General features: G+C 34.8%; 2 protein-coding genes across 5 annotated transcripts; one reads left to right on the forward strand and one right to left on the reverse strand.

The window, feature by feature from the left end:
* Positions 1–332: 332 nt before the first annotated feature.
* On the reverse strand, positions 333–20,649 carry LOC128996437 (peptide chain release factor 1-like, mitochondrial). 3 transcript variants are annotated; one of them, XM_054421765.1, is made up of 8 exons: positions 20,558–20,649; positions 10,220–10,308; positions 9,267–9,453; positions 7,544–7,629; positions 7,047–7,124; positions 5,098–5,215; positions 1,958–2,094; positions 333–579 (listed from the first exon to the last, which is right to left on the reverse strand). In XM_054421765.1, exons 1-8 carry the CDS (start codon positions 20,589–20,591, stop codon positions 376–378), a joined length of 933 nt encoding a protein of 310 aa, XP_054277740.1. In that variant the 5' UTR covers positions 20,592–20,649; the 3' UTR covers positions 333–375. The 3 variants fall into 3 exon arrangements, with proteins under 3 accessions (XP_054277740.1, XP_054277741.1, XP_054277739.1); XM_054421766.1 differs by lacking the exon at positions 20,558–20,649 and adding an exon at positions 11,802–11,905; XM_054421764.1 differs by lacking the exon at positions 20,558–20,649 and adding an exon at positions 11,259–11,905.
* Positions 12,197–21,774, forward strand: LOC128996439 (dual specificity protein phosphatase 3). Of its 2 annotated transcripts, XM_054421767.1 has the most exons (5): positions 12,197–12,402; positions 14,164–14,278; positions 16,416–16,599; positions 19,272–19,495; positions 21,397–21,774. In XM_054421767.1, the coding sequence occupies exons 2-5, from the start codon at positions 14,263–14,265 to the stop codon at positions 21,600–21,602; spliced, it is 630 nt and encodes a 209-aa protein (XP_054277742.1). In that variant the 5' UTR covers positions 12,197–12,402; positions 14,164–14,262; the 3' UTR covers positions 21,603–21,774. The 2 variants fall into 2 exon arrangements, with proteins under 2 accessions (XP_054277742.1, XP_054277743.1); XM_054421768.1 differs by lacking the exon at positions 14,164–14,278.
* The last annotated feature ends 212 nt before the right edge of the window (positions 21,775–21,986 follow it).

A 21,986-nucleotide genomic window follows, 5' to 3' on the forward strand; every position in this document is an offset into this window, starting at 1 on the left:
AGTATCAATAATAAAATGAGGTCATTACATTTTGGTTCTCGATATTACAATAATTGTTTTATATAAAAGGTTTAATTTACCGGTTGTGTCAATTGATTCTTAAGTTATGGAATAACTACGGCCGTTTCGTACTGCTAAACGAGTACATCTTCAGGTTGTCTAAGACTATTAATTTATATTTGCATTATCTTGATCCAGAGGCTAACCCATCATGAAATTTTTTTATAGTTTGTAAAACTCAATATTGTTACTTAAAATTCAAAATCTTCTTAATTCTTCTCGTTAGAAAAGGTAACCACTAGGACTGAATAAAAAACCTGTTTAGTCCTTATAGTAATTAACAATTTATTTATATTATTGCTAAACAGCACAAGACTAACTAGGTAAACTATCAACAAACAATTTGATCTGCGACTCATGGTGCCATCGAATCAGCTGTTCTAATAGTCGTTCAAATTGTTCTCCGCCTTGCAGGAAATCCTTCATATTGTGCAAGTTAATGGACAACCTGTGATCCGAGATTCGATCGTCTCTGAAGTTGTAGGTTCTGATTTTCTCGGATCTACCACTGGTGCCAACCTAAAGATTTCAACAAACTTAAACCAATGATATTTAGAGTTATGGATATTGAGTAAACATTACATATTACATATCTATGAGTAAAAATTGAAAAGAGCTACAAAAACTAACTGATGAAACATTTAAAACCTGACAAAATTAGTTTTATTTTAATTTAATAGACTTTTGCTTAACAAAGAAAAATCACAAAATTTAACCCTCCATGGGTGTAACACACCAGAGTTTTTTCATGTGTTTAAACATTTGACAAACAATGTTTTTTTATCCAAATATTATTACATTCACATATTAAAACAATGTATAATCAATACAATTGTACATTAAATCAATAAAAAATATTACTTTTTACATATTTATAAAGTTCATGGCAAACAAAAAAAACAACATCATCGGTGACTTACAGCTCCGTGATATGCGACTCTTCGGGCTTCACCTGATTAATTAAGGGTTTTGCGGGGGAAGTGTGAGATCAAAATAATGTTCAATTGGTTCCTAGAAAAATGCACGTGCGGTTCTGTTACTCCTAAAGCTGCCGGCTGGCATAATCACATATTTTTCTAAGAAAAGAAAATGCCCTCAGAGCAAAACTCTGTGGTATTACCAATGAAGGAAAACTGACTGAAATTTTTAAATTTTTCTCCATAATTTACTTGTCAACAGTAATAGGGTAAGAAATTTTACTTGACAGCACATGGCCCTATAGTTTAAGAGTGTAAAAAATGGGACAAAAAGGTAGTGAATCGATTTTCCAAACCGTTTCTAGTAGTTCAATTGAGTTACTTTCAGTAGCCTATATGATCCAAAGATAGATGGTGAACATTTCATAAAGGTTGGTTTTGTTACATTTTAATAGTATATTTCATACCTAGGGCCAAAAATGAGGTTTTGCCGGCTCGAGATAGTTTTTAAGTTCGAGATGAAGTCGAGAACTTAAATCTATCTAGAGCTGCAAAACCATTTCGGTCCGTGGTACCAACGCTATTTTTCACCACACTATACCCTATTACCACTATTCACCACTATAATAATACTGATAGTCAACACAACTACAACTTTAAGGTTATGTGAAGAAATAATTTGAGGAATCAGCAAAAATAAAAATAAATAGTTGCTAGGCAATGGCGACAATAAAACAATTCCATGGATTTTGATTGTGTATTTAATATGCATTCATGTTTTAAGTAAGTAAGCGGGCAGCTGATTTTGCGGCCCTAGGGATGTAAAAACCTGCTCGGTCCCCAAATGAGGATGACAGCTGGTATGGCCAGCAAAACGTAACTTTCAGCCACCAATTAATGTATGTAAAACTGCTAAAACATCATAGTGTGGTGAAAGGTGTATTTATCCCCAAAACTAAACTTATCTCTGTTTAACTTGCCTGAGACTTTCTTTGATTTCGTTGCATTGAATCCACCTTGTAGATTTCTCGCTCGTACAACTTAGCTTTCAGCTTTTTTATGGCAGTTTCTTTGTTTTTAAATTGTAAACGATCTGATTGACACTCTACCGAAATTCCTGCAAAAATGAGAATTGATTGGAAATTAGAAATATTAAATTTATACTCAGTTGAGAAGAGACTAGGAAGGGCTCCTTTTAATAATTGTGTCAATAGGATAGTACAGAAAATTAAATAAAATGTTTATCCGTCACACAGAATTTACATAAAAGTGGTAAATCACCAGTAAACATGTCCATTATGTTTTTTTATCTTACAACAAAATTCATTATTATTTTATACATTACTTTTGCTGTAATTTAATTTGATCTGAAAATTAAATTTTGTAAGGACAGCTTTATATAGAAATACCCCGCCGCAGCAAACCTGCAAAATTTTACCTGATTGGATTTACACAATAATGTCTCCTTAAAAATATCTCATTTATGTCCAATTTAAATAGAATTAGTCTAACGAGTACTTAGGTTTGCTGCAACAGGGAGGGTAAGTGTTTTTTAGCGAATTTCCCATATAGGGAATAAGCTATTACCGTAGTACTCATGGTAAGACCTGGACGCGGGACCGATTTTTTTTTTTCGTTTTGAGATCCCTAGAGGCCAAGAACACCATCCGTTCAAATTCATATATATATATATATATATATTTATATATTTATATATTTATATATTTATATATATATATGTGTCCGTTAGCACAATAACTCGAGCAAAAATGATCCGATTTTGATGAAATTTGGTACAAACGTGTAAACCTACGTTTATTCGAATGAGTTCGCGATCCAGCATGATCGGACCATGGGAACGGGGGTTTACGGGGGGTTTTATGGGGTAAAAATAGGTTTTTCCCATTTTTGACCCAAAAAACATAAAATTTAGCAATTTCTTTCTAAACCATTTTGTAGAGCTTAAAAAACAAATAATTTAGTATATTGAAGCGTTATTAAGCGCCTAATGGTTACAGAGAAAATTCCAAAAAAATTTAAATTTAAAATTTCCATGTTATTCTTATGGAGAATAAGTAAACTGTTGTAGTTTGCTTGTTTATAAACATATTTTGATCAAATTTGGAAAATGTTTTTATTTCTTACTAACTATTAACACGTTCAGTGCGGCATACCTTCAAACAGGCGCTCGATAATGGCGGCGAGGCCCGGGCGAAGCCCCGCAGCGCAACTGAATCTGTGAACGCAATTGGCATTCAAATATTTCAGTCTGACGAATAAAAAAAGAGCAGCGGTGATTGTGCTGTGTTAGCCCGAGAGTGGACGTAGTTCACTGAAACACCCAAAGGTAGCAGCACTGCCTGAATTCGTAGCCAGTGTCTTTGTAAAGTGGCTTGAAAAGAGAAAATTGCCGGAACCGGGACAAAAGTATTGCTAGACGGGATTTTAGGGGAAATTTTAGTACCAACCTACACCAGACTAAAGCTTAAATAATCTAAGCTACAGGCTGGCAACGATTATAACGTTCCCCGGCAATGGCTGAGCTCACACTAAACTAATGTGGAGAGAGTGGCATGACGTCAGCTTTAGCTGATGTCCGCCACCAGTGCTAGTGTCGGACATCATCTATTGATGATGCCCGCACTTAACGTGTTAACATTTTACAAAAAAAACAGTTTTACCCTCCCTGATGCAGCAAACCTAAGTACTTGTTAAACTAATTCTATTTAAATCGGGAATAAATGTTATATTTTTAAATAGACATTTCAGTGTAAATCCAATCAGTCAAATGGAAATTCGCTTAGTCTGCAGGTTTGCTGCGGCGGGGGTATTTTTTTTATATTATATATTAATAGTTTAGTTAAAAATAAATGCATTTTCCAAAATTGATCAAAATATGTTCATAAACAAGCAAACTAAAACAGTTTACTTATTATCCATAAGAATAACATGGGAATTTTCAATTTAAATTTTTTTTTCTTCTCCGTAACCATTAGGCGCATAATAACACTTCAATATACTGAATTATTTAGTTTTTTTTTTAAGCTCTACAAAATGGTTTGGAAAGAAATTGCTAAATTTTATGTTTTTTTGGTAATTTGCTAAAAGGCAGTTTTTTTAGGAAAACATCAGGAATAAAAAGAATGAAAGGAACCACAACCAAGAAATCAGTATTAAGCAGCTGATAACAAACAAAAAGTTATCACCAGACATACAAATCTGTTTCACCACATTCTTTTGAATAAGGTTCTTTGGAAGAGCATAGGTATCAACTTCACTGTGTTATGAGCTTTAGTTGTGCTATTGACTATATAGTCAAAGGTTGTGCTATGAAAGAGAGATAGTTATGAAACCATTCCTTCTTGAATGTTAAGAAAAATCTTAAAGTTGAAACTAGGTTGGTTTAATCTCATAAGCATCGGTGATGGAAAAATTGCAAAAAGCTGCTTTAAAAGAAAAATTGGTACAATCATTGACCTTTGAGTAAAATACAGTAGAACTCCTAATATCCGACCATGACGGGACCGGGCCATTGTCAGAACGGCCAAAAGGTTGGAGGATATCGGGAGGAGCATTACCTGCAGTCTCCACGACTTCGGCAATCATCTCCCGTGATCGCACTAACAGCCATGAGCGTAACTTGAATGCAGTCTCCGCGACTGCGGTATCGTTTCCCCCGACCGCGGTAACACCTGTTAGCGTAATTTGCAGTCTCTGTGACTTCGGTAATCATCTCCCACGACAGCGGTAACAGCCGTGAGCATAACTTTCTGTCCTCGCGATCGCAATAACACCTGGGAGCGTAACTTGTAGTATCCGGTAATTGTCTCCCGCAACGGAGGCAACATCCATTTTCAGCGGCAGTGGTGATTGTCTGCCGCGATTACGGTAACATCCGCGATCAGCCTCTCCGTTAACCGATCTCGCTCGGTGTTATTGCGGGAAACAAGTAAACTGTCAGACACTAGGTCAGATATCCTGAAGAGTCCGTTATTCCGAGGTCGGATATAAGGGGTTCTACTAATTAATTATGAAAGGAAAACATTTACAGATAATAGAAGAGGTTTGTTGGCACTTCCAGGATGCTGGAGGTGCTAAATCTATAATGATGATGGCTAACCTGTAGGTAAGTGAGTAACCCGTACTGCACTGTCCGTAGTGTTGACATGCTGCCCTCCTGCTCCACTAGCTCTTTTTGTTTCTATTTTCAAATCACCATCTTTCAATTGTATGTCAACCTGAAATTTACAGTATTTATTTCAACATTGAAAATTTACTGTAATGATGGAATTCCTGAATATTGTATTTAATGATCAATAACACATTGATCATTAAATAGTGTAGGAGACACATCCAAGCAAGACCTTGATACGATGATTGATCCTTCAAAACAATGTGAATGGAAAAATATCTTTACACCACACTATGCTGTTTTGACGAACTTCCCATGCAAGGATTTAGTCCAGAAAACAGCTGTTTGCCACCAGCTTAATCAAATTGGGTTTCATTGTGTACTACTACTGTACTGCAATGAGTTTTACCGGACACCAATCATCTGATTACACTGTATTTGCGTGGCAATGAGTGTTTATAAACAAAAACATAACCTCTCTTAGTGATTACGACTAGTGATTTTTAGTCCTTTAGTTGGTGGAAATATATAAGGATCTGTACAGATTTAGTAGTATGGCGTAAACTATCGTACTTAACTCGTCCAAAATGTGTGTACCGGACTCGTATGGTAATCTCGTACTCGACTTCGTCTCGCACGGAAACGACCACACTCGTCCGGTAAACACTTATTTTCAGAACTAGTAACGTAATATACTATTCCTAGACACTGAAGACCACATATTAGATCTGTTTGTGAGATCTGTATCACAAACAGCGGCGTTGTATTACTTAGAATGTACTGTGTGTGTGTGTGAAACTTCTCCAATGTCTTTCACATAGCAAACTAAACTACATTTTACCACAATAGAATATAAAAATCATCGATTGACCAAAGCTTAGTTTAGGACAGTTTAAGAGAGAGACATTACTGTATAATTGGCAGTCTTATAATTACTTTGGTAGATTAATTTTAAAAAAGTATTAAGTTTTAAGCAGTGCTTGATTTGTGAAAAATGAGTTGCCGGAACTATAACCTATTTAATGTGATTATTAGCTATTTATATGTATCTATTTATGCCAATATTTTTATCCCTTCGAAAGAGAGGTACCGGAACGCCTTTCCACCGCAAATCGAGCACTGGTTTTAGGATTTTGTAAAGATATCAGGCTTTCCTGAATGGGAAATAGTTTGATCTGGCACATAAACACAAAACGTTACACCACACAAAACTTATATTTCACTCTCATACGCTCACTTTTCACTCACTCTTCACTCAACTTACCTGTAAATTATGTCTGTGACACTGCAAAATTGTTTTTGTACAGATTAAAGATTATACTAATTCTTGTTTCACAGTGAACTTATTCCCATTCAGGTAAGACATTTATCCTCAGTAAAATCCTTAAAACCTAGGCCCTTAAGTTGCATCCTTAAACCTTGATGTAATTTTAGGATAGTTAAGGCAACATTCATTGTACCTATATCAATCTACATTTTACATTTTACTGTACAGAAGATATCACTTCTGTCTATGTGAATGTAAAATCTACTGAGCTAAATTGTACACTAAAGGCCAATTATGAAACCAGCGAACACAAAGATCAAACCTTGTACTGTACTGTGGACTTTAAATCCCGTCAAGAAATATCCTGTGAAAGATCAAGGTTTTGGGGTGGAACTTTTAGAGGTAGAGGTCATAAATAAGAATTTGTCTCCTTTTAACAGTATAGTTCAAGAACCACATTGTTCTCTTCTACTTCCCCGATGGGGCAGACTGGTTTAAATATTAATAAGTACAGATAATTATTATTTAAAATTTTAATTTTAATTAAGATTTTTAACCTTGCAACTTTAACTAAACCCAAAAAAAACACTCTCTGTAAAAACGCTCAGATAGACCAAATAAAAAACCACGGCTGACTAATATTATTAGAAGTAGTAAAAAACCAGCTCACGTCTGCAGGTTGAGGCAGCACAGCCACAGTAACTGTACTTGTGTGCATCCTTCCTCCTTTCTCCGTCTCAGGAACTCTCTGCAACAAGAAAATTATGTTACATAACTAATTAAGTAAACACAACGTGAAATAATTTGATGGTGGGAAGGGTTCAACAAAGAATGGTGTACAAAAATGGTGACATACGGTGAACAAAGAATTTGTTTGATACATTTTGATCCTCTCAGTAACCATACTGGTCTGTTAGGTGATGCTATGACAGTTAACTATCGATGTTAATTCTTAACTATCAGTTCTTTGAGACAGTGACACACACTTTTGGGAAATTTCAGAGTAAATTATATTTTTGATCGTTGGGACGGGATCACATTTGATTTAGGATTTTTTTGGGACAGTGTTGAGATGTCATTTCCCCTGAGTATAGTCCGGTTAAACCGACGTCCGGTTAAAAGGTGTCCGGATAAGGGGAGTCTACTGTAGTTAGAATTAGAACAGACCTGAACTCTGTGAACTCCGGCCTCAAGTTGAAGAGTATTGTAAGCTCCGGGTCCAGAAACAAGCAAACTGCAGTGTCTCACTCCACCTAAACAATATGATTTACTATCATTACTTAAACACAGAAACACGTACTAAAATGTGTAATTTAATGCTGGATACGCATGCAAGATGAGTACAATGGGGTGGGTTACAATGCACCCCTAATGTTGTCCATATACAAGAAGGTATCATTTCTAGAATAAGGCAGATTAGTATGTAATAATAATACAGTAAGGTTGGGAACATTTGTGCCCGCATGAAGTTTAAAATATGTTAGCTGAGGAGCATTGAAATTTCCAGTTGTGTTTGGAACTAAAAAAACTCATGTTGTTTTCTCGACACAGAGCAAACAAACTTCCTATAGACCATGCACCAGTGGCGGATCCAGGGCAGATTTGGGGGTATGGCATACCCCCCTTGAAAAGTACACCCCCGGAAAAGTTTTGAACAATTTGGAGTAAAAAAGTGAAAATCTAGGCTCTAAAACTACACAAAACTCACTCTTACACAAAAAACAAAAGTTTTGGGTTTTTAAACTCTTAAAGTTAGTTTTCAAGCTGTTTAAGAATAGTTATGAAACCTAATTTATATACCAGTACCATAAACAAGCGGCCAAACATGCATAAAAATAAAAAACTATACAATTCAAGAGTCCTTAAATGTCTAATTTCAAAGTGAAGCCCATTTTTGTGATAGTCAAATTGACACAGCAGCCCTCATTTTAATATTGAAATTTGTTTACAAAGAAAATAATTAATTTAAAGAAATATTGTGATATTGAAGACATATTATTTAATTAAAGACTTAAATAATATGTTTATCATTCACTGTAAAATATGTATACAATTTTCATACTTAAAAATACAAAATTCTTTGAAAAAAAACCTTGTCAAAGAACAGAAATGTTTATAGAGTTGATTCTGTGTAATCTTGTTTTATTTAAGTTCGTGAAGAATAATAAACTGAATATTAGTGTTTTAATACAGAAAAATTTCAAGTTTTCCAAATTCTTAGGGGGCAATTGCCCCCTTTGCCCCCCCCCCCCCTCCCTGGATCCGCCACTGCCGTGCACGTGAATTGGAGATAAAGTATCAGTAACACCAGTAATCAGCAATGTCTCTCTTATCAGATCATGCTCTTAACTACTGTATTTGGTAGGTAATGGTGATGTTTTATCTGTCAACAAAGCAAGTAATCTCAATAATAGTAATATTTAGTAACAACCGTTTTACACCTTAGAATCATAGGGAGGTCATAGTCAGACAAATGCAGGTTCTGCGAAAACGAGGTAGAAACCTCTGAACACTTATGGCTGGATTTTCCAGCGTTGACCCATACACTTTTGACATCTCTGAGAACACCGCAATAGGAACCTACAGAGATGAGGAAACTGGGTGTCTCACAGCTCCTAGGCTAAGTCAGAAGCCTAGGATTGTCAGACTGATTTGAGGGGTGCCGAAGTATTCGGCAGGGCGATCAACAGAAATAAGTAGCTAGGGGTAGAAGACGAATACCCCAACCCCCCCCCCAAAAAAAAACGTCTTGTCAGTAGCAGATTGCCACCAGTCCTTTCACTCCTACTTAGGCTAAGATACCAACTGACAACGCAGTTGAAGCTGAAAATCACTAAAGATTTTGATAACAATGAACATCAAAACATTAAAATTAAAATTAAACACTTGCCTAAATCTGATTGGTCCTTTTCAGCCACATGAAACTCCCAGCTCTTGCGTTGCAGGAAACTAACGTACATGTTAAATAGGTCACCTGCAAATAGCTGAGCCTCGCTGCCTCCTACGCCTGCGGAGATCTCTAGCAATATCTCGTTACAGTCATCAAAATCCCCTCTGGGCAGAATAATATCAATTATCTATAAAGAACAAATTATTGACTGCAAACACTTGTATAACAATTACTCAGTTGTGTAAAAGGTAATTGCTATGCCTATTGAATAAACTAGCAGTGCAAGCAAAGGTTCAAGATTCAAAACTTTTTATTTCCAAATAGAAACAATGTTACCAACAATTAAAAAGTATTACCATTGACTATATATATAGTCAATGGTATTACAAAGCTATTTTGAATGAACATATAAATACAATAATTTTAAAAATAAAAAGTAATTTAAATCATTTACTATAAAAAAATACAATAGAAACAATAAGAGTAAAATTATTTGCATTCTTGTCTTAGTGTGTATAGTCTTGGACTTGAGAAGGAGAGAATGGGTTGGATCCTGGCATATCCACAAACATTTGACAGGTTGGACCTTTTTCCCTTAGAGAATTTTTAAATGCCACTGGTGTTGCCCAACTGACTTTAAAAAAATTAAACTAATTTAATTTAAACAAGAAAAGACAGCAAGTAAAATTCAGAAAAAGGGGCACAAACTGTGGATTATTGGGGTAAAATCCATAATATTTTTGGTATAAATGTTTACTAAGGAATGTTTCATCACAAGTGTTTTTGGAGCCCTGTAGACTACTTATTGTAGTCCAACCCTAATTGTAACACTTGAATGTAGAAATTTTAAATGGATAACTTAAGTGCACTCAGTCCATAATTGGTGAGTGATAAATAATAAAAACATTAAACATTAATTTATTGAAAAAGACACAACATGCCATTTAATTTACCTTTTCGTAGATTTCCGTAAGTTCTGTGTGGTACTGAACAAGATCTCCTTCAATTAATTCCATCATTTCTCTGTTATTGTCTTTAGTTGCTAAAAAATTATAACATACATATAAAATTATATTATCATAAAATCATAATAGGCTAATAAACATTACTAGGGTTTTACAATATCAGTTTTACAACTTAGGGGTGGGAAAAATATTGCATGTTCAAAACTGCAAGTTTTTATTTTCCACCCCTACGGTTCTCCTAATCCAACTGCTCCACGCTCCTCAGTTCAGCGGTCATTCACATTGCATGGAATACTGGACACCTTTTGTCAGCAGAACAATCAGGCCACACATTCAATCAATGCCACGTCCAATCCATCGAACATGATATAGCAACGGGTAGTACTGAATACTTTGTGGCTCTGAACATAAACCCTTAAAAATTAAATTGCAAAATAGCCTAATGCCGGATAGTAGGATGACATCATGTTTATCTAGCTCAACTGCAAATAGCAGTGATCATGGCTAAAATTTATAACACCTGGGATATCGGTTGACATCGCGGATATTTAATATTAAATTATCAAGCTGAAATACTCTGATTACTAGTTAATGTTAAGTTAACTGGATTACTATTTTGCCAGATTACCCAGGAGTCTTCTGAATAAACATACTTAATGATGCCAAAAATTGACAATACGTGCTGGGTAGCTAAGTTGGAGTTGGGTAGCTGAGCTGATTGGAGTATGAACCTATCAATCAATGAATTAATTAGTTGAGATGGGGACACCACCTAACAATCAAAAGGTCGCCGGTTCGATCCTGAGAGAAAAGTCAGTAACTTAGCTTTTCGATGGTTCGAAACTGGACCAAGCTGTCCCGATCATTGGCTTAAAATAAATGATCCTGAATGATGAAACAACATTCTACACTCATCCTTCCCTCATATTCAGGTTAAAAAACATATATAAGTGGTGTCCCCATCACAACTAATTAATTCATTGATTGATAGGTTCATACTCCAAAAGATTGTGACCAAAAAACTTACCTTCCTTCTCCTTCATGGTTTCTAATTCCAATACGTGCTGTTCCAGTTTATCTTTCTCTTTGAGTAGGTTTAAAACTAGCTTTTCGTGTACTAAGTCGAGTTTTATGCTGTATTTTGATTCTAACTGATCCCAACTAAGATGTTTCAAAAACCGCTCAAGTTTCTGTTCATCAAAGTTTATTTTTGTTGACTGTGATCTTACAAGATAGACATTTGCAATGTCTCTGTGGGTGAAGGTAAATCTATTACACAGTTTTCCTACATAAGATTCTGCTAGGCCTATACAATTATGCAATGTATGGCTCTCTTTACGAAAAGTTCTCCCTAAATTTGTAAACATGTATTTATTGAGGCATATCATTGTATTCTTCATAAAATTAACATTGAAAAGAGACATTTCTTTATTGCAGTAAAAAATAATTAAGGGTTTAGTGGTTTAGTTTAGGTATAGGTTATGTTATGTGACATAACCTTTAAATCTGCCTTTTGAGTTAGAAAAGGCTTTAACTATAACGTTGTATAAATAAGGCATTTGACACCTACGTGGTCAAGGGTATGTCTACCTTATTAGACAATTTAAGAAGGTATTTGATAACATAGATAGTGTATTTTGTCACAGTTATGTAGTGAACCTCTTCTATATGACACTGACGCACTGACGACACTAGCACTAGCAACAACAGACAGACGACACGACAGGCTAAAGCCACTAAAGCCGTTAAAAAAAGTCAGTCAAGTCAAACTCAATCTGATAAGTCAAGTCGACTTGAGCGAGCGAGCACACTTGTGTCGACCAGTCGACTCGACTCGAAGACACGAAGACAGTCAGTGAGTCAGTCGGCGTTGTCAGTTCAGTTCACTATTCAGTTTCAATTTCCAGTTTCAGTTCAGTTATCATCATCTGTTATTCTGTTATCTTCAGAGAACCAGAACTGACTACGACGAGGATGAGGATTTGGTTTCCTTTGCTGTAATGCTGTACTGTAATGTCAATCGAAATCATTAGTTGCTCTAAAAGTTATTTAGTTGTGGGTGCGTTGTTTTCTTAAATTCAAGCCACATTATTTCGCGAACGAATAGACATTTTGTCTATATAAAAAGACCGACTTTTGCAGGCAGTACAGTTTCGTTTCAACAAGCTAGGGTGAGTGTGCTTTGAGTTATGTATTGAGTAACTTAGGTAGCCTAAGTTTAAGTAAATTCAAAGGGTACAGTTTCTTAACTGGGCTTCGCTAATATTGATTGAGACTATCGAATTGAATAATCGATTATTAATCAATATTTTAAAATATATCTATTATAAAATTAAACCATCATAACCTAACCTAACCAACCAAACTTGCTGTGATGGTGAAAAAATCGCATGAAGGTTCACTAATCGCCGAATGATAGTTTCATCATCATCATTTTTATTAAACGGCAAACACCATTTTACAAGTGGGTTTAACAAGATTACATTATACATTGTGCATTATACATACATACCAACAACGACAGAGCCATTTGAAAATGAGCGAAAAACAGTTTCCAGCATAAACACAAAAACAATAAGACAATCGATAGAAAAATCAACAATAAATAACAATAAAAATAAATAACAATATAAATAAATAACAATATAATACATAACAATATAAATAAATAACAATCCCGTTATATTACAAATTATTATATTACAAGATATTAATATTCGAGAAGATAATCAATCAACAATAGAAATAACACAAATAATTGAAAGGAATATATCATTAAAAACTATAGAAAACAACAACAAGGAGTAACAACAATTGATAAAGATTTTAAAAAAAGTAACAGGGATTTAAATATTAAGAATGAAAACGATACAGTGATAAATCTCAGACAAAAAGAAAAACTTGAATTGACAGAATAATATTGCTTGGCAGTTGGCACTTCCTCTCACTGATTGTGTGGCCCTTTAGAGGCACCACCAAAAACACACTCACTTCACTGCACATGTGGCACTTGAAGTGTGGCCCTCTAGAGGCACCACCAAAAGCACAAAGACTAAAGCTGGATCTGGTCAGCAGCCCACTTAAACACTACTCTCCTAAAGAGTGGCAAGGAAGGCCCGAAGAACTCAAGTTGAGCTGCATTTCCCAGACGAAGTAAACGGGGAACTGTGCTATGGTAGTTTCAATCATTATTAGCGTAGCCCTAATATCCATTAAAACTGTTGATTGATAATATCGATTATATAGGTTAAGTTAATCAATATTTTAACCAGGCCTAGGAATACACATAACGGATAAGCATTTCAAGTACGAGACATTAGATTGACTGGGGAATTGAATCCAAGATTGGTACGAGAGTAACGAGGGGTAAATAAAAGGGTAATGCGTGGGTTGTGTCGTAAAACATGAAAATTGAGTTGTCCCAGCAAGTCACAATTGTCCAGAACTCCGCTTACCAATTTATGGAGATAAGATAAGGCGGCCAACTTCCTTCTATCACTGAGACTAGTCATATCAAACATGTTGAAGAGCTGGTGGTGAAAAAAATAAATCACTCAATTTACCGGTATTTAAAAAATAACTTAGGATTACGCTGGAGAGAAGGAATACAAATAGAAAATGCTTACAATATTATTGGTGTATTTAGATTAGGTATAGGCTAAGTTATGAATTGAAATATTAATTATCTCATATTTCTAATCATAGCTTAAGTTATAATATTACATGAAAAATTACAGTTTTTAAATGTTGTATGATGAATAAATATTACATTTTATTATTTGTATTCATCAAACCTCAAATGTAGGCCTACTGTAAGTGGTATGAATTTTTAGACCTTTCAAAGCCAAATACAGTAATAGTTAAAAGCTTAAGCCCATAAACCTACTGATCAAAACAAAATAGGTAATCCAAATCACCTTTGTTTGTTTCAGATTTTGTTAGATTGAAGCTTTTAATCCTTATTGGACAGTCCCGCTGTACAGTTATTTTATGCCCTTGAAATTACTACGTTCTCAAGCTTAATCATAAAAATGATCACCCGGCACTGTAATATCATAATGCAGTTTATTTTAACTGGTTGTATAGTTCTGCTGTAGTTTTGAACTAACTGTTTTGTTTTTTTTTATTGATTTGTAGCCTAATTGATCATAACTTGATTACTTTAAACTGTGTGCCTTTAAATTCTCGTTTGAATCAGATCTAATTATGTTAGTAAACTTACCCTTGCATGTGACCGTAATGATTCTTCTTAGACTTGTACTGTATCCATAACAAGTCATATTGGTCATATTGGTCATATTGGTTATCTTTGTTAGTAATTAGATAATCATCTAAAACCCAACTCATTAGATTGTGTTTGAATATTAACGCATAATTTTTACCTTAAACTTAAGTTTGTATTGAAGTTGTATTGTTTATTTAACTTGTAACACCAGATGTACATCTATAGCACGAAATGTTCATGTTTTTAATAGCGGTATGCAATCTCTTGGAGTTGGACTATGGACATATGCATTCATGTGTTCAGCAGAGTAGTCAATAAATATTTGATCCATAACTAGACACTTCACACTACAGTTAAATGACATTGTTTGTCTGTCATTCCTCAATTTGACCTCAAATAGCTATCAACCCACGTATCCTAGATAATCATAGTCCACTGTTTGTGTGAAAAGTTAATCATTATCTTAAACATAATAATTCACAAATCCAAGGCGTTTGTTTTGAGCATCACTGTACAAAATTACCTGAATTTGATTCCTTTCCAGTGCAATTGAGAAATTTCACTCACAAAGTCGCTAAAGCTCATTATAATTGGTAGCCTATGCTATTCCAAAATACACAAGGTGTGTTCAAAAAGTATCCAAACTTGTTTGAAAAAAGCATACAGTAGTTTATTGATTAATTTGTTTTGGCATGTGATCCTCCTCAAAATTAATAGTCCCCTTGGGACTTCACACACTTATTTCAGCGTTCCTGCCACTTTTGGAAACAAGCCTGGAACTCTTCCTTCTTAATGGGCTTAAGACGAGCTTGCACATTTTGCATTATCTCATTTCTGCTCTGAAATCGGGTCCCTTTAAGCAGCATGTTCAAGGTAGGGAAATGCCAGAAGTCACGCAGTGCCATATCCGGTGAGTAGGGGGCCTGGCGTAGTACAGGGATGACATTTATCAAGAAGACTTTAATAAGATTGGAAGAATGTGTTGGAGCATTGTTCTGAGGAAGACGCCATCAAGCCATCCAGAGTTTGTGGCCCACAAATCTGAATGCTGCACACTCCATCGTGCATGCAGCGTAGAACTTCTAAGTACATAGTAGGTAACCTACTCTTTACCTAGTGATATTTTGTCCCTCAGATGCGTACTCATGAAAAATTCTCCAATAGTCCATTGCAGTCGGAAAAAAAACAGTCAGCATGAATTTGATTGTGCTTCGAATTTGGCTTTTTTTGGCCGCGGCGATATTGAGTGTTTCCACTGAGAAGACAGCGCCTTGGTTTCAGGATCATACCTGTATCATCACAAGTTATAACTATTTTGAGAGTTTGTGTCATTCTGAATTCATTCCAGCATGTCTTGAGCAACTTCAAGCCGCAATTCCTTTTGTTCATCAGTCAAGTACTTTAAAACAAATTTTGCAGCAACTCTAGGCACAGCCAAAATCTTCCATTAAAATTGAATGAACTTAACCCATACTGAATCCAACTTCCCTAGCTAGTTCACGAACAGCACTATGTCCATCCTCCATAAAACTTGAACTTGATCGTTTCGACTTGTTGATGGTCTCCAGTTTAATTAATGGTGTACAGATCGAGGTTCACGATCCACTGAAGTGCAGCCATCTTTGAATCTGTTTTACCAATCTCTATCTGGGTTACACCCATAGCGTCTTTTTCTCCAAAGGCTTGCTGAGGGTGCAGCTCAACGCCGTTGTTGGATTACTAGATAAAATTAAGGTTAAAAATTAAGACCTTATATTAGGACTGATGATGGCAATTTATTTTTCCGAAATGCATCTCCTGTAATACAGCACATTAGGATCGACCGGCGGACACAGGTAATTTAACCTTTTATCGAAATTAAGGTTGGATACTTTTTGAACAGACCTTGTATATCTAATACATAGCTGGTTTTTACAACCAAAATAATACCCTAACATTTGTTATAATTGACGATTTTAGATAAAATGCAAAGAATGAGTAGGAAAGAAGAGGAGGTCGGGCTAAAGGAGTTGACCCAAGTTTTGTACAACACTCGTACAATATACAACCCCTTGCCTGGTTATGACAAGAACGTTTATCATGAACGTTACCAGATTGGACTAGACTGTGATGAGGTCTACCCAAACATATACATTGGCGATGCGTAAGTAGCAAACATAACATTGATAAACTACTAACATAATCTGAGTTTGGTGGTTCACATAACAAGTTTACTGCTTATAAAATGTGTGTTTCAAGTTGGCTAAGAACCATTGAGAAGTTAGAAGTTTGTAGTTTTGTCATTTGGGGGTAATATTTACTAGTAGGCAGTGCTGGTCTTGCATGCAAGTTTAGCTTCAGTGTAGGACAAGTATTTGTTTTCATTTTTTTATCATTAATTAAAATTAATTTTTAATCCTCTGCATTCATGCAATTCGGTTTTGTTATTCAGAAAACCATGTGTGTTGGCTATACATTTGGTTGGAATTACAATTATTGAGAGTTATGGAGTGGTGGAAACTAACAGCTCATGATTGTCCCATAAGCGTCCTTTGTACCACTACCTCACTTATCTGTGGTGGTAATTAATGGTGTAATGAAATGGCTGTAACTGCCATTCTAACAAGATCTTTGAGTGGGAAATGTCAAGTTATATTTAGTGTCCTATTTACTGCTTGGAACTCTGTTCTTAGAGTTGTGTACATTTTCCTTCTTCCACTGTAACTATTCCTGATGAAAGTGCTTTGTCCTCCAAAAACTAATTTATTGATTGGTTATCTTATCTTACTAATATTATAAATGTGAAAGTTTGTTTGTTAGTTTGTATGTGTGTTTGAAGTTCAATCACGCATTAATTACTGGATGGATTGGGCTCAAATTTGGCATGATGATAGCTCAAATTCCCGATTAACATATAGGCATATTTTTATCTCAAAAATCCTTTCGGACTCCGCCCCAGTTGCTCTAGAATTTCCCATGTTAACCTTATGAGTACTCATATTTAAATGGAATTAAAGAATTTAGTCAGCTGTTTCAACTAAAAAGGTTGGTTCTATGATATGCAAAGGCATTAAAAGTTATAAGATTTACCAACAGGATGCAGCACTATTATTTTAGCGAATTTCCCTATAGGGAAGTAGCTATTACCGTAGGTCTCATGGTAAGACTTAGGCCCGGGACCGATTTACTTTTTCATTTTAATGTCCCCAGAGGCCAAAAACACCATTCGTTCAAATTTTTATATATGTATATATATATATATATATATATAGATATATATATATATAGATTTATATATATATATATGTGTCCGTGAACACGATAACTTGAGTAATTTTTATCCGATTTTGATGAAATTTGGTTTGAAGGTGTAAGGCGGGATAAACTTGAATGAGTTCGCGATCCAGCATGATCGGACCATGGGAACAGGGTTTTATGGGGGGTTTTATGGGGTAAAAATTGGTTTTTCTCACTTCCTTCCCTCAAAACACAAAATTTCCCAATTTTTCTCTAAACCTTCTTAAAAAGCTTAAAAAAACAAACAATTCAGTATATCAAAGTGTTTTTGTTCGGTTATTGGTTACGGAGAAAACTAAAAAAATGGTAAATTTAAAATTCCCATGTTATTCTTATGGAGAATATTGTAAAATGTTGTAGTTTGCTTGTTTATGGATATATTTTGACCAAACTTGGCAAATTTATTTATTTTATAGTAAGCTATCAATATTTTACTAAAAACAGACTACTTTATTAGTTTCCTTGTAGCAGCAAACCTAGGTACTCGTTAAACCTAATGTTATTTAAATAGATCAATTGAAAAACAATTCGGCCAAATGGAAATTCGCTTAGACGGCAGGTTTGCTGCGGCGGGGGTATTTTTTTCATTTATGAAAACAGCTAATTTGAACTAAGCAGCAACAATAAACTGTGATACACAATGAGAACTAACTGTCTGTTTACAGTTATGTTTATGTTTTTAATTTCACGAATAATTTGTGATATTTTGTGAATCTTAATAATTTATTTTTTTCTATTGTTTGGGTGAAGTGGTAGAACATTATGGCTATGGTAGATGTGTAATACTATAGTATACCGTAAATTAAAAGAAGCAAATTTTATCATACTTTGTCCTCCACCATTGCAAACGCTAAGCTTGAGTATAACTGTACTAAGCATTTTATACTTATATGCCACTCCCATACGAAGGACGGGTAGGCCTACTCTGCTAGTTTATTAATATTTGACTGAGTAGTTTGCTAGGAATGTATTGCTGTAATAGTTGTGTATCAATTCCTTCTTACCTAGTGCATTCCTAAGCCAAATGTTTAACCTTCCAAAAACCTACGAAGTTCATACATTTTGTGTTATTTGAGAGATTATTGGGGCCATTTTCCATTACAATTAGAAAAAAAAACAAGTTTTTAAAGAACGTTTCAGGATCAGGACTCTGATCCCGTCATGAAAAATACCTTAAACATAACAAAATTAGTACACAAACCCAGCAAAAGCTAAACATAAAAAAAACTGTATTCAGAATTAGAAGAGCTAGTAGTCAAAACTAGAAATAAAAATCCTGAAAAAAAACAATAATTTATTTAGAGGTTGAACATAAAGGTCGGTATAAGATGGTTGCTCAAGTCAATTTGTCAATAAAAATATAATGTGAACTTATTACTGACACAGAATAATGAACACAGTTATATCATATCATAACCGCAAAAAAAACCAACAGCTGTTGCAAAATAAAATATTGAAATCAAATAAGGAATATAGAGTGCTATGGCGAGGTTTGTTCCATAACAGTATTACTTTGTGATTTCACTATCAATGTTTCAGAGGGTCTGCCAAGAACAAACAGTATCTGATGAAGTTAGGCATAACTCATGTGGTCAACACGGCTGAGGGGAAGCTGTTCGGAATGGTAGATACAGACCAAGAGTTCTACAAGAATACGACTATCAAGTACCTGGGCTTCAGCATCATGGACTTGCCAGTGTCCAATATCAGCCAACACTTCTTCGAAGTCGCTGATTTTATCGAGCAAGCGATCAAAGAGGGCGGTAAGAATGTGTTTTTATATTTGTGGATCGTTAAAAGGATTTTTTTCAGTTCCAAGCTAAAGAGCAATGCATTATATCGGTAGTACTGAATTGCCTTAAATGCCAAATTATTGGGAATTTAAAAAATAATAGATGTTATTGCAATTCTGGTGGAGTTAATGATTTGAAATAGAGAATGAAAAGAACTTAAATTGGTATCAGGCAATTTTCCAGTGCTACAAAATCTGCCAAATTCGCCCGACCTCTACAAATTGTCTGCAAATTGTTCTGATTGTCTCTAGAAGTTTTATGTATAGTAAACATACACTGATGCTGGATTTTCGAATGTGCCTGATTGATTCCATTCTGGATTAGCGGGAATCAATCGTGTACAAAAAGTAACCTTTAGGTTTTCCCTTTTTTTTTTACTATATAGACTAATCAGTCTAGGCCTATGCCTAAATTTAACTAAATAACTTTGGTAAGAATTCTGATAAAACGAGGGAATAAAATACTTAAAAACTATGGATTGAAATTGAAACAATCTTATTAACACTGTAACGCTTCTATTTGTGAACATACAAGACAAACAAATTTTTAGAGTCCACTTGAGTAGTAGTTATTATGATATCTTTAACAAATTCTATGTGTTGGTAATATCATACAAAAATAATTTTTCTTTTTACACTTTTTCAAACTGTTGGCCCGATGACCAGAATAACTCGTTAAAGTCTTTCACAATTGTAACATGTTTTTTTTTTTAATTCTTATCTTGCATGTTTTTACATTATCCGTATAATGTATAACTTTTTAAAGTCTTAAAATATATTTTATAACTCTCGCTCCAGATATAACTAGGGCTAATGGTAAATTCATTTTTGAGAATATCGATTCTGATAGTTTCTGGATTGCAAAACTGGAGCCTCCAAGAGTTTGGAATGTCTATTCTTAGTTGTGATCAGAACGCATCGGTTTGTGTGTGAAGACAGATGTGTGTTGGGTCAGAGCCAGAGCGGTGAGGGGGGAAGGGGGGTGATTTAACTAAGCCTTGACATTACTAGCCTATGTATAGAGTTGACTTACCTTCTTGGGACATTATCAACTGCCTTGTTGACATTTATTGAAGCACTAGTATTTTGAAAGGTTTCGATAGTAGATATGCTGCTGGCTCAGATTGTATTCTTTCTAAAACATTTTGGTACAAAACTCAAGGTTAGAAGGTCTTAGCTGCCTTATTGGGGTGTAATACAGTTTAGGCTTTCTTGGTTTATATGTCTATAGTACAACATTTAACCTGGATCCACTAAATAAAAAGTAATTTATTTCTTCCATAGCTTTATAGGTTTATGAGAGGGTTTTAGTGTGATACCTTTTGTAAAAAGTAAGTACTAGTACAGACGTCACTTTGTAGAGAAATCCACTCCCTACAGTCTAAAAGTGTAGGATCAATAAAAAAAAAAAAATTATAATTTGTTTTATGATTAAAAGGTATAAGTAGTTATGATATAAGTAATCATTGAAAAATGAATGAATTAAGTTCAGGTAGAAAAATCTTAGAAATTTAGTGTCTAGGGGCCGATAGATAACAAACAGATAACCCAAATAATATATGACAAAACTTATCACCTATGTATTGTACTATTAAAGGACTTATACAGAGAATAGGTTAGAATAAAACTTTCTAAAGAAGACCTACTTTATGACAAAATATCTGTGTCATGTTTTGTGGACTCTTATTTTGTCTATTAGCCCATTCTACCAGGTTAGCAAGCCAAATCACTGCAAAAATTCCTGATTAGTGACACGGCTTTTTGGATCCATACAGTGTATTTTTGTTTTGAAACTAGATTGAAAAGGAACTTGATTAAAGGCTGTACCCTGAATTAATAGGTTATTAAGATGTTTCTTTTTCGGCTGTGTAGGTAAAGTGCTTGTGCACTGCTTGATGGGAATGTCTCGGTCAAGTACGTGCGTGTTGGCGTACCTGATGATCAAGGAGGGCCTATCAGCTGGGGAGGCAGTCAGGCAGGTGCGACAACATCGCGACATACGACCCAACGACGGATTCCTGCTGCAGCTCGTCCAACTCGAAAACAAACTGAAAAGAGAGAGAAACGGTGTCAGCTAAGTCAACAATTAACTCAAATTCCAAGCAATCTTGACCAAATTCTCTGTCAAGTTGAGATACAAATTTTCTAATTATGTTTTGTAACTGTGATGTATTTTTGGTATATGAGCGCGAATTTTATACCTTTCACACGGGTTTGTAAGTGATTAAATTGTAGCTAAAGATATTTCAACTTTGAAATTTTCATTTTTCGGTTTGTCAAGGTAGTTAAAATTTATAATCACTAAAATCTAAAAGTCTAACTGAACTAACTGAGTCTAAAAAGTTGTTATGAAACTGGTAGGTACAGAATTAGATATTTTATAAATCAGTTTTAGATTTAAGCTCGAAAATTTTGTACTTCTAAAGTATAATTTGCTCACACTTTATATTTTACAATTTTCA

This window comes from Macrosteles quadrilineatus, unplaced genomic scaffold (genome assembly GCF_028750875.1).
Source record: "Macrosteles quadrilineatus isolate MER2022 unplaced genomic scaffold, UCM_ALF_1.0 Scaffold_6__1_contigs__length_79288215, whole genome shotgun sequence".
Taxonomy (NCBI): Eukaryota; Metazoa; Arthropoda; class Insecta; order Hemiptera; family Cicadellidae; genus Macrosteles; species Macrosteles quadrilineatus.

What these genes read in the sequence shown, in the direction of transcription:
- LOC128996437 (XM_054421764.1), bottom strand. Translation starts at nt 11,655, where the DNA reads ATGTCTCTTTTCAATGTTAATTTTATGAAGAATACAATGATATGCCTC. An exon ending in TTACGGAAATCTACGAAAAG is followed by an intron (nt 9,454 to 10,219) that starts GTAAATTAAATG and finishes TGTTCTTTATAG; the next exon opens with ATAATTGATATTATTCTGCC. An exon ending in AAAGGACCAATCAGATTTAG is followed by an intron (nt 7,630 to 9,266) that starts GCAAGTGTTTAA and finishes CATATTGTTTAG; the next exon opens with GTGGAGTGAGACACTGCAGT.
- LOC128996439 (XM_054421767.1), top strand. An exon ending in AACATATACATTGGCGATGC is followed by an intron (nt 16,600 to 19,271) that starts GTAAGTAGCAAA and finishes TCAATGTTTCAG; the next exon opens with AGGGTCTGCCAAGAACAAAC. An exon ending in GCAAGCGATCAAAGAGGGCG is followed by an intron (nt 19,496 to 21,396) that starts GTAAGAATGTGT and finishes TCGGCTGTGTAG; the next exon opens with GTAAAGTGCTTGTGCACTGC.